Source organism: Oncorhynchus clarkii, chromosome 21 (assembly GCF_045791955.1).
Source record: "Oncorhynchus clarkii lewisi isolate Uvic-CL-2024 chromosome 21, UVic_Ocla_1.0, whole genome shotgun sequence".
Lineage (NCBI taxonomy): Eukaryota > Metazoa > Chordata > Actinopteri > Salmoniformes > Salmonidae > Oncorhynchus > Oncorhynchus clarkii.
Window position 1 is genome coordinate 34,713,810 of NC_092167.1, and position 13,144 is coordinate 34,726,953.

Genomic DNA, 13,144 nt, shown 5'->3' on the forward strand with positions numbered 1-13,144 from the left:
ATTGTCTTTCAAAAAACGTTTTGCCTCTTCGGGAGTTTTGAAGTGTCGCAGGGCTTCTTGGTGAAGAATCCTGAGCTCGTTTGGGTATTTGAATCCGGTGAAGATGCCTCGGTCAATGGAGTATTTCTTCACCTCGTCAAACTCTCGGGGCTTTCGGCGTATTCCAGCTGACAGGTCCTGGTGTAAAGTGAGTTTGGCGTTTCCCACTGTGATGGTGTTGGTTTTCGCCGCCTGTAGAACTCGTTCCTTGTCGGTGAATCTCAGGAAACGTGTGGTGATTGGGCGCGATTGTTGTCTGGCTGCTGGTGGGGGCCTCAGTGCTCTGTGAGCTCTCTCGAGTTCTATGGGCCTGTCGGTGGACAGGTGGAGCCACTCGGGAAGTTTGTCTTGCAGGTAGCGGATCAGTGGCATGTATCCCTCTTCTTTTTCGCCCAGATTTAATAGAACACAATTATTCCTTCGCCCCCCGTTTTCCAGGTCCTCTGTTTTCTCTTCCAGATGCTCTATTTTCTTTTTAGCATATGCTATTGTTTCCATGGCATCTGTCAATAAGTTTTCCATGGATAGGATTCGCCCCTCTGCCTCGTCCAGGCGCCCTACGTTTATGGTTATCTTGATGTTGATGTCAGGCAAAGCGTTTTCCAGGATTGTCACCTTGCCCCCTATCGCACTGAGATGAGAGTTAATGGCATCTAATTTAATGTTGAGTTCTGTACGTTGGGATCTCAACTCAGAAAGGATGTCTTCGACAGTGCAAGGTTGGCATTCGTTGGGCCTCGGGAGGGAACAGTTAAAAACACATAGTAATAGAGCAAAAATGGGATTCTCTATCATATGATTTCTTACAATAAAAATCTGTAAAAAGTTATGGCTTTTTCAGGCATTGCAGGATCTTTATATACATCCAGCATACAGACAATGTTAAAACAACAGTTTATTTGTTACATTGAAAATTCCATAGTAATTTTTGGTACTAAAAGCAGTTTTATTTTGCTACAAATTGTAAAACTTGTTTTTGTAGTCTGTGACAGTGGGGATATCTTTCACTGCTGCTGAAGGTATCTGACATCAGAGTACACTGCATCCTCTCTGCTGGTCTTCTTTCTCGCTGTTCTAGAGGAGGACTTCTTCTTGGGGGTGAAACTGACAGCTGCGTAGTTCAACACGTCACTGTCTTGATTCTGAGGGGGGTGGAGCCATGAGAAAATACATTATGATGACAGCATGATCTACTATATAATGTTTCTATTCTCCTGTGGAAGAAAACACTCTACAAAATACATGACTGTTCAGACTGTACACCCACTACAATGACCTGACAGTCAGTGGAACAGAGACAGAAGTTCCATGGAAAAATGAACAACAATCACAAAGATCATAAGGCTTCATCTAGTACAGTGACTTGTTACTTCCAAGAAAGCTTAATAACACAACATGCATAAATAAGCTGAACACTAGCTGTAAGGAAAGTTAAATGGCAGTTTCTTGTAAAAACTAAAAAACATACTATATTTATAAATGTTGACAAATTTACCTGATTGCCCTGGGACGTTGGGACATCAGTCCTCCCTTCATAGAGATTGAAATAGAGGAAGGCCAGCTATTATTTTTTATGACAATCTATCTATTTTTAACCTCATGCAGTTAATTAACAGTGCTTATATGATGGACATTTAATGGATATTTACAGAATGTACATTGCATAGAGATGCATGAAACTTTAGATACATCACCTATAACATCACATACATTAGATATAAAGTAATACCTCTGCTATCTCTGTTCTTGCACAGTGGCCAGACAAGTAGAAGGGTCACTATCCCCAGAAAGATGTTGGAGATGACCAAGGCCAGAACAGTAGGACTCAGATCAAATGGAGAATGATGTTCTGGAACTGTGGAAAGGGTATCAGTGAATTCATATTGTATTCATGAGCACTTAGGAAGATCATCAAACAGTAAAATATAGAATCAAAAGCTGATGGTGATATTGTATAGCTTGTTGAGACAAGATAATGAGGTCATTTGGAGGTAGGCTGTTTGCACGAATATACTGTATTGTTGGGGATATTTACAGATTAAATGGGATTTACCTTGAATGTCCAGCTTGGTCCCGTTCCCAAACAGAATCTCCCCACATGAGGCCACAGCACAGTAGTAAGTCCCAGCATCAGAGAGGCTGAGGTTCCTCTTGGGGAGGTTGTAGACACAGCTCTGTGTAGGAGACCAAGCCTCAGGGCTCTTCTCACACTGATCACTCCTGTTTCCATGGGTGTAAATGATTCCTGGAAGGGATTCTCCTGAGGCATGTCTGAACCAATAGACACTGTGTTCTCCTGCACAGGTCTCAGTGTGTATTGTACAGTTCAGAGTCACAGAGTCTCCTGGCTGGACTGACTCAGACACAGGGTGCTGGAGTACAGATATGTTTCTGGACCCTGATCCTGACAAGAAGATCAATAAACCCATTGAATCTCTAGAATATTACTGTAGACTGTGTTCAAACTCAACATTTTCTAAATAAAAATCTAATCTGATTAAGATATTAACCATATATCTGTATATTTTCACCATATATCTGTAAATGTACCTTTTACTATGAGAATGGCTCCTTCTCCCAACTCCACCTTGTTGCCATAAGAGCTTCCACAGTAGTATGTGCCTGAATCAGAGAGCTGCATGTCTGAGATCTTTAGGTGATTCTTTTCTTGGCCGTTTTCCACTGAGAATCGAGGGTTATCCTTAAACTCATGGTAAAAGGTTGCGTTCCTGTCAAACTTATAGACAGTTGAGAAGAGTTGAAGCTTATCTCCAAAGGGTTGCTTGTACCAGGAGAAATGCATGGCTATGTGGCCTTTATAGAAGCAGTGCACAATCATTGCGTCTCCAACGTTGGCTGATGTGAAACCACTGTCCTGAAGTATGGATGAGGACCCAGTACCAGTTACCACATCTATTAAAGAACATGAACAATACAGTATATTTTCTGTTACTTACCCGAAACACAACTTAGAATATTCAAAGTGTCTGTAAAGTATTACATGTGATATCTCAAGCATCCAAATCAAGGGCGGACATCTCAAAAGCAGAGAAATATAAAAGTTGGACTTACCCATCTCTACAAGAAGTGGAAATATCAGACACAGTGTGATCCTCTTTGAAGTTGTCATCCTCCCTTCAACTTGTCTTGAGTGGAAAAAGTCCACCTATGTAGACAACACTTCAACAATGGAGTTACAGGTGATTGGTCGAACTGGACGCATCATTTTTGTTGACGCTTTATTCAGGAAGGACAATCTTCTTCACATTGTACAGAGTCACAGGCTGGACTGAATCAGACATACAAAGAGTGTATTATATTCTTATCATTATATATTTAGTAAAAATGCTGTATTAATCATTCAAATTTGCCAGCCCTCATTCTTAATCACTACATCTACTGTTGTCTATGTCAAGAGACCCATAGTTGTGAATTTGTTGGGAGCACGCATAGAATGACACTGTCATCCACTAGGGCTTCTGTCACCACACAGTCACTTCACCTCACTAAAAAACATCAATGGAAAAAAGTCTCTCATTCAGAATTTACACTCATTTGGATTGGATGGATTGAATCCATTCTCATGATGTTGTTATTGAGGAGAAAGATTCCTCTAGGCCTATAGGTGATGATAATACTTCACTAAACTGGGTTTTTTGGCTACAGATCTAGAACTACAGATCTAGTTGAAATAACCAAAAAAGTAGCTTATTGTCTTTTTTCACAGATTTCAGTCGACTATGTATAGAACAGCTGCCTCATCAAAAGAGTTGGTTTACTGTTGTTAAAATGGTCAACTTGAAGAGCAAGTAGTATAGTATACAGAATGAGAGAGCTAAGAGTTCTGAGACATCCGGCTGAAAACCACAGAAAGAAAGAAACAGAGAAAGAGAGAGAGAGAGAGGGACAGAGAGAGAAAGAGAAAGAGAGAGCAAGAGAGAGAGAGAAAAATAAAGAAGAGAGAGGGAGACAGAGGAGAGACAGAGAGAGATTGCAGGGAGAAGTAGAGAGAGAGAGATCAGAGAGAGAGAGGAGAGAAAGAGAAGAGCAGAGAAAAAGAGGGGGAGCAGAGGGTCCTGTGTACAAAGCCAACAGGCCCTAACAAAGCTCAGATACATCCTCATCTCGTGTTCATCACAAACCACAGAGTAACTGTAAATATGTTGCTGTGTGTTTGAGGGTGTGTTAGTGGCATGAGAACGGTTTAACACTACAAATTAAAGCTGTAATACGTCACTTTATTTGGCAACCTGACCAAATTCACATAGACATGTGAGTTATAGATATGTCATTCTCATTGCAAGCAAGTCTATGAAGCGGTAGTTCTGTTCTATGTGCGCTATTTCTATGCTTTCCGTTCTTAAAGCAACAATGTGTAACTTTCGTGCGACCCAACAAAATTCACATCGAAATTTGAGTTATAGATCTTTCTTTACTGACATTTTCAACCTGTCCCTGGCCAAGTCTGTAATACCTACATGTTTCAAGCAGAACACCATAGTCCCTGTGCCCAATAACTCCATGTTAACCTGCTTAAATGACTACCAACACGTAGCACTCACGTCTGAGGCCATGAAGTGCTTTGAAAGGCTGGTCATGGCTCACATCAACACCATCTTCCCAGAAATCCTAGAACCACTCGAATTTGCATACCGCTCCAACAGATCCACAGATGACACAATCTCTATTGCACTCAGCATTGCCCTTTCCCACCTGGACAAAAGGAAGACCTACGTGAGAATGCTGTTCATTGACAACAGCTCAGCGTTCAACACCATAGTGCCCTCAAATCTCATCACTAAGCTAAGGACCCTGGGACTAAACACCTCCCTCTGCAACTGGATCCTGGACTTCCTGATGGTCCGCCCCCAGGTGGTAAAGGTAGGCAACAACACATCTGCCTCGCTGATCCTAAACATGGGGGCCACTCAGGGGTGCGTGCTTAGTCCCCTCCTGTACTCCCTGTTCACCCATGACTGCATGGCCAACCATGACTCCAACACCATCATTAAGTTTGCCGACGACACAACAGTGGTAGGCCTGATCACCGACAATGATGAGATAACCTACAGGGAGGAGGTCATAGACCAGGAAGTGTGGTGCCAGGACAACAACCTCTCCCTCAACGTGATCAAGACAAAGGAGATGATCGTGGACTACAGGTAAAGGAGGGCCAAGCATGCCCCCATTCTCATCGACAGGGCTGTAGTGGAGCAGGTTGAGAGCTTCAAGTTCCTTGTTGGTGAAGGGCTTGTGAGTAAGCATTTCACGGTTGTATTTGGCGCATGTGACAAATAAAAATGTATTTGATTTGATTAGTTCTCAATTAACGCAAGTCAAAGAAATGGTAGACCTGTTCTATGGTCTCTATTTCTAAGCTTCCCGTTCTTAAGTCTAGTTTTTGCGTATTTTTCATTGGTTTTGTACACCAGCTTTAAACAGCTGAAAATACAATATTTGGGGTTATTGAAAATATATTTCAAAGGAGTTTAGATGGTACAATGATTCTCTACACATGCATTGATGGCTCTGTCACATAAACTGAAACTAGGTGAACTATTAGAATTTTTGCAACCAGGAAATGGCGTAGTGATTTCTGCATATTGCACCTTTAAAGATTCCTGAGTTTGGTCTAAACAAATACATTCAACTTCCTTTGTCTTGACTGTTGTTAAATGCTTTATTCATCTTGTCACAAGCAAGTCCATTTAAAATGAGTTTGGCAGAGAAGCAATGCACTTAATTCAAGTAGCTATAGTAATTATATGTTACAGTAATACAGATAATAATGTTAATAAAGTGGGAGTTGATAAAAAGAGAATTCAATGGACTGTTTCATTCATCCAGTTCTAATGTCTGATCCCAGCATACACCACTGTCTCCATGTGACCTCTCTGTCTTCTAGACCTGTTCTTCTTGTTGCTCAGATTCAGAGCTACGTAATGGAGACTGTCACCATCTGGGTTCTGTGAGAAACAATTATAAAGGTGGGAGGGGGAAACAATTCCATATGTTATTATTTAACATAAACATTTCCATACATATTTCTATGGTAATACAAAATGTAAGGAATTATACTTACCCCTGCATCTGTAGAAGAGACTGCTGGACATGGTGTCAGAGAGACGGATCCTGAAAAGAAACACCTCAAAGATAAAGATGCAACTCCTTCTTCCCATGCAGATACTGTATACTGTAGACGGTAATGTTAAAGAAGAGCAACTTCTAAAAGGTTGTCACTTACCTCTGCACTGCAGACACTTTCTCTGGTTCATCTTGTACATGACGCAAGCAAGGACAATGATCAGGATTAACAAGAAAGTCAATCCTATACCCAGGCAGTACACCAAGAGAAGAATATCTGCCCTATTGCCTGTGGACATTCAAATATAGATAGAGGACACTCAGAAGAGCAAGTAAATTAATATTCTACACTGTAGATTAGTAAAACATATCAAAAGTTGCAAGCCGTATCACCTACCTTGAATGTCCAGCTTGGTCCCATTCCCAAACAGTATCTCCCCACATGAGGCCACAGCACAGTAGTAAGTCCCAGCATCAGAGAGGCTGAGGTTCCTCTTGGGGAGGTTGTAGACACATCTCTGTGTAGGAGACCCAGCCTCAGTGCTCTTCACACACTGATCACTCTTGTCTCCATGGGTGTAAATTATTCCTGGATGGGATTCTCCTGAGCCATGTCTGAACCAATAGACACTGTGTCCTCCTGCACAGGTCTGAGTGTGAATTGTACAGTTCAGAGCCACAGAGTCTCCTGGCTGGACTGACTCAGACACAGGCTGCTGGAACACAGTCATGTCTCTTGACCATGAACCTGACAAGAGGATTTATAAGTCAGTAAATATGTTCCCAATGTTATGTCCCAAGTTAACATTGTTGAAATCATACACAGTAATTTCTGATTATGGGAATACAGCATAATTAAGCCATTGTATCCAAAACATAAAGTGGGAAAAAACAAAAGATTGTAGTTGTAGAACATAAGATACTATTTCCTTTGTTTGTAGAATGTTTATAAGTCAGTACAACTGTCCCCAATGTTGTGTCCCAAGTTAACATTGTTGAAATCATACACAGTCATATCTGATTATGCAAATACAGCATAATTAAGCCATTGTATCCAAAACATAATGTGGAAAAATCCCTTAACATTATACGTTCAGAAAATGAGTTACTATTTCCTTTGTTTGTAAATTCAGATGTTGTACCTTTCACAGTGAGAATGACTCCTGCTCCAAACTCCACCTGGTTGGCATACGAGTTCCCACAGTAATATGTGGCTGAATCAGAGAGTTGCATGTCTGAGATCTTTAGGTGATTCATTCCTTCACCGCTTTGCACTGAGAAGCGAGTGTTACCCTTAAATTCATGGTAAAATGTTGCATTCTTGTTATACTTGTAAAAGACTGATAAGAGTTGAGGATTGTCACCAATTGTTTGCTTGTACCACATAAGGTACAGTGCCAGGTTGCCTTTATAGAAGCAGTGCAAAGTCACAGTCTCTCCAACATTGGCCATAATAAGATGCATTTCCAAGGATTGTGCAGCAGCTAAAATACACACAGAGACATGATCCATTACTTACACAAGTCCTTAATATACACAAAAAAATACCTATATGAATTGCATCAATTAAGCACCTGAGTCTACATCCCTTAAGCAGAGAAATATCAAAGTTGGACTTACCCATCTCTACAAGAAGTGCCAGTATCAGACACAGTGCCATCATCTTTGACGATGTCCTCTTCACAACCTGTGTGTTGAGTGGAAAAAGTCCACCTACTGTATGTAGACAACACTTCAACTATGGGGTTATTGGTGATTGGTCGAACTGGACGCGTCATTTTTGTTAACACCTTTTTCAGCCAACCATGGTCTTCGTAACTGAAAATCACTCATATAATCCATGCAAAGTGAACCAATGCTTACTGTGTAGGATTTTGTGTAGAGGGTGGGTGAAGCATACACACTTTGTGGTGTCTAGATGATAATTATATATATTTTTTCAACTTTGTATAGTTTGCTATTTAGGCACCAGTTGAATCAAAGATGTCCAATACTGAGGCAATGTTTAAAGAGAATATATGAATATGATTCATTTAATTGGATGAAAAGTATAATATTATCTGGTAAGTATGCAGTACATTTTCAAGCATACATTACACATACATATACCTGTATCCTCTTGTTGTCAACCTCAGTTGTGTGCCTAAGATAGATTTAGCCCCTCCCCATGTACCAGTTACAGGCAGTACTCCTGATGACCTATAGGGATAGAACATATCCTGACATGAAGGGTGAACAGGGGTGGAGCATTACTGTGAGGGTATGTGGAGGAAACACCTACAGAATGAAAGTCAGTCTCATCCCTGTCATTCAGGTACTAACTCAAGTGTAGGCTACTAGTTGAGTTTTTAGTAGGGGTGTACCTCATGGATAGGCCTCTTCACTGTAGCCTAGTATACATTAACAAACAAAAAATAACTCAGTAAACAAATGATTGTAGTTTGAATTAATTTAACCTATGACCTTGTAAGTGACAAGATATAGGCTACATGACATACAGTATATAAGTGGACTGCGTTGCTTATTGTCATGGTTGTGAACAACATTGAAAGAATGAGAGAAAACAGAGTGACACCACATAGACATCCTGCTGAAAACCACATAGAGGCACAGAGTGTGTAAAAGGCCAGCAGGCCTGTCCAAAGCGTAGAGATGGCCTTGTTTTGTGCTCACAGCAGACCGCAGTGTGCAGGTACCTGTGAACATCTCGCTGTGTGAGTGCATGCATGGGTGGGTTTAGCATTTATCAGTAGGTTGGGTAAGCAGAAGCCCTCTGCACACATTATACAGACATACTTTATGTACAGAACACAAGAGAAGGAACAAGTCTATTTTATTCAGTATCAGTTGCTAAAATGTATATTTATTAATGCTATAAGAAGCAACATATACAGGGAATTTCAGAAGAGTATTTAACCAACTGACATCCAACTTTTTAAACAAGGTCACAGGCCATTAATAAAAAAATGCAATATGAAACAACTCAGCAATCTCAACAAATACAAATGTTCAATACATAGTGATGATATTTCTGACTTTTACTGCAAAAGTCCATCGACATTGTCTTAGATTGATGTATTTCCTGGTGGTGTAGATGATGATGAAGATGGTCAGACAGCAGAGGAGAACTCCAGTTCTTATGACAGAGAGAAGGACCAGGATTCTCATCTGTGGATCATCAGAGTGACCACACTCAACATCCAGCTTGATCCCATTCCCAAACAGTATCTCCCCACGTGGCCAAAGCACAGAAGTAAGTCCCAGCATCAGAGAGGCTTACCCATCTCTACAAGAAATGCCAGTATCAGACACAGTGCCATCATCTTTGAAGACGTCCTCTTCACAACCTGTGTGTTGAATGGAAAAAGTCCACCCATGTAGACAACACTTCAACTATGGGGTTATTGGTGATTGGTCGAACTGGACGCGTCATTTTTGTTAACACCTCAGGTGTGTAGAGGGTGCATGTAGAGGGTGGGTGAAGCATACACACTTTGTGGTGTCTTGAGGATGTTTTTTTTGTTTTTATACATTGTATAGTTTGCTATTTAGGCACCAGTTGAATCAAAGATGTCCAATACTGAGGCAGTGTTTAAAGAGAATATATGAATATGATTAATTTAATTGGATGAAAAGTATAATATTATCTGGTAAGTATGCAGTACATTTTCAAGCATACATTACACATACCCGCCCTGTATCCTCTTGTTATTAAACTCAGTTGTGTACCTAAAATAGATTTAGCCCCTCCCCATGTACCAGTTACAGGCAGTACTCCTGATGACCTATAGGGATAGAACATATCCTGACATGAAGGGTGAACAGGGGTGGAGCATTACTGTGAGGGTATGTGGAGGAAACACCTACAGAATGAAAATCAGTCTTATCTCTGTCATGCATGTACTAACTCATGTGTAGGCTGTGTAGTTGAGAGTTTAGTAGGTGTGTAGGCTTCTTCGCTGTAGCCTAGTATACATTGATACAATTTCTACTTTAATCTCTGTAAACAAATGATTGTGGTTTGAATGAATTAAACCTATGATCTTGTAAGTGGCAATACATAGGCTACATGACATACAGTACATATGTGGAATGTGTTGCTTATTGTCATGGTTGTGAACAACATTGAAAGAATGAGAGAAAACAGAGTGACACCACATAGACATCCTGCTGAAAACAACATAGAGACACAGAGTGTGTAAAAGGCCAGCAGGCCTGTCCAAAGCTTAGAGACGGTCTTGTTTTGTGCTCACAGCAGACCGCAGTGTATTATAGATGTATTCTCATAACTCAGGACCCATAGTTGAATAAACCCTGCACAGTTTAGGGTTTGAAAAATGGTTTGTATTCTTTACATACTTTGCACATATAAATGAGCAGCAGGGGTCTGGTGTTTACGGGGAGAGAGAGAGAGAGAGAGAGAGAGAGAGAGAGAGAGAGAGAGAGAGAGAGAGAGAGAGAGAGAGAGAGAGAGAGAGAGAGAGAGAGAGAGAGAGAGAGAGAGAGAGAGAGAGAGAGAGAGAGAGAGAGAGAGAGAGAGAGAGAGAGAGAGAGAGAGAGATTTCATCCCCCAGTGTCAGTTCACCTCAGCAGGTCTCACTTTACACTGAGCTGCTCCTTCCTGTCACTCACACCACAGGAAATGATGCGTACCTTCACTGGCCCCTCCTCTACCTCAGACCTCAATCAGATTCTCCTTATAAGGTGCTTCACGGAATAGGGGGCTGTGATCAGTGCAATGCCAAGACAGGAAATACTAAGGGGGGAATAACATCATGATAAAGGCAATTTTGGTTTAACTCTTTATTTGTCTTTAGAAGTGATCAGTATAATGCAATAGTCTACTGCTGGGTTCTTTGCCCCTCGGGGTCATCCTATAAAAAAATGACCAAATCACTAACAGACACAACAGAGACCTAAGTTAAGAGAGGCCAAAAGAGGCAACTACTCCTCTGCAGCCATTAAACAGTTGTTACTTCACTGGGTCTCAACCCCGCCCTGTGCAATTGGGTCCTGGACTTCCTGACGGGCCGCTCCCAGGTGGTGAAGGTAGGAAACAACATCTCCACTTTGCTGATCCTCAAAACTGGTCCCCACAAATGTATGTGCTCAGCCCACTCCTGTACTCCATGTTCATCCAAGACTGCGTGGCCATGCACGCCTCCATCTCAATCATGAAGTTTGCAGATGACACAACAGTAGTGGGCTTAATTACCAACAACGACGAGACAACCTACAGGGAGGAGGTGGGGGCACTCGGAGTGTGGTGTCAGGAAAACAACCTCTCACTCAACATCAACAAAACAAAGGAGATTATCGTGGACTTCAGGAAACAGCAGAGGGAGCACCCCCCTATTGACATTGACGGGACAGCAGTGGAGAAGGTGAAAAGTTCCTCTGCATACACATCACGGACAAACTGAAATGGTCCACCCACACAGACAGTGTGGTGAAGAATGTGCAACAGTGCCTCTTCAACCTCAGGAAGCTGAATAAATTTGGCTTGTCACCTAAAACCCTCACAAACTTTTACAGATGCACAACTGAGAGCATCCTGTCGGTCTGTATCACCGCCTGGTACGACAACTGCACCCCAACAACCGCAGGGTTGTCCAAAGGGTGGTGCAGTCTGCACATCGCATCACCGGGGGCAAACTACCCGCCCTCCAGGACAACCTACAGCACCCGATGTCACAGGAAGGTCAAAAAGATCATCAAGGACAACAACCACCCGTGCCACTGCCTGTTTACCCCGTTACCATCCAGAGGCCGAGGTCAGTCCAGGTGCATCAAAGCTGGGACCGAAAGACTGAAAAACAGCTTCTATCAGACTGTTAAACAGCCATCACTAACACAGTGAGGCTGCTGCCAACATACAGACTTGAAATCATTGACCTCTTTAATAAATGGATCACTAGTCACTTGCATTACTCATCTCATTGTATTTAATACAATCTATTGCATTTTCTTTATGCCGCTCGGTCATCGCTCATCCTTATATTTATATGTACAGTATATATTCTTATTCCATCCCTTAACTTAGATGTGTGCGTATTAGGTACAGTAGTTGTTGTGAAATTGTTAGATTACTTGTTAGATATTGCTGCACTGTCAAAGCTAGAAGCACAAGCATTTCGCTACACTTGCAATAACATCAGCTGACCATGTGTATGTGGCCAATGAAATTGGATTTGATTTGATGTGATTTGATTTATAATTCCTCATCTCTAACCACACCCTGTACCACTGAGCTGTGTGGCCTAACTACTTTGCAGAAGGCCTAAGGTACAACTAACAAAGTAACACTACAGAGATTGATTTACATTTCAATAGATTTAACTTAACTACACAGATACAATACAGCAAGATTTAAACATGTATTCTAAGATATGGCAAATCAATGTATTCAAAGATATGGACAACTTATTGTCCTCCTCTTCCACTTTATCATCTTGTAGCAGCATACACTACATGGGGGTCCAGCTCCTTCTCTCTTCTCCTCTCCATCATCCTCTTCTTGGATGTGAAATTCAGGGCGGCATAATTCAATAGATCTGGATCGTGGTTTTGTAGATTTGCAAACACCATGACATAACCAACATATGTTATTTCCACGATTTCTGAACTGCTAATATTTCAGTATTTAATCATGCAGTATTTACCTGATCATTGTGTGATTGCCTTTGAAAATCAGGTCCTAAATATGATATAAAAGAGAGACGAGAGAACGTTCCAATGGATCATTCCATTCTAGTGTACACACTGACTCTGATCATCAGTGAACAGTTTGTCATGGGAAAAACATCCACATTTGAAGTGTAGTTCACAGGTCCCATATTATCATGAAATGGGCTTCTACCTGCGTTGTGTCTGTTTGTGTCTCGTCTGATCTTGAGGACCAGGAGGAGGATGACTATCAGTAGAACAGCAGTCACAACACCCAGGATCACAACCAGGGGAAGGAGGTACATGGTTCCATCATCATCCTCTCCTACTAGACAGATAGTTCCATTACAGTGTC

The 13,144-nt window shown here is 41.5% G+C and overlaps 1 protein-coding gene across 1 annotated transcript; it reads right to left on the minus strand.

Annotated features, from left to right (window-relative positions):
- Positions 1-976: 976 nt before the first annotated feature.
- Positions 977-7,804, minus strand: LOC139379207 (uncharacterized). The gene is made up of 11 exons (XM_071122020.1): positions 7,744-7,804; positions 7,266-7,607; positions 6,521-6,871; positions 6,284-6,412; positions 6,122-6,171; positions 3,112-3,205; positions 2,590-2,952; positions 2,093-2,443; positions 1,769-1,894; positions 1,535-1,569; positions 977-1,181 (listed from the first exon to the last, which is right to left on the minus strand). The coding sequence occupies exons 1-11, from the start codon at positions 7,784-7,786 to the stop codon at positions 1,044-1,046; spliced, it is 2,022 nt and encodes a 673-aa protein (XP_070978121.1). The 5' UTR covers positions 7,787-7,804; the 3' UTR covers positions 977-1,043.
- Positions 7,805-13,144: the final 5,340 nt, after the last annotated feature.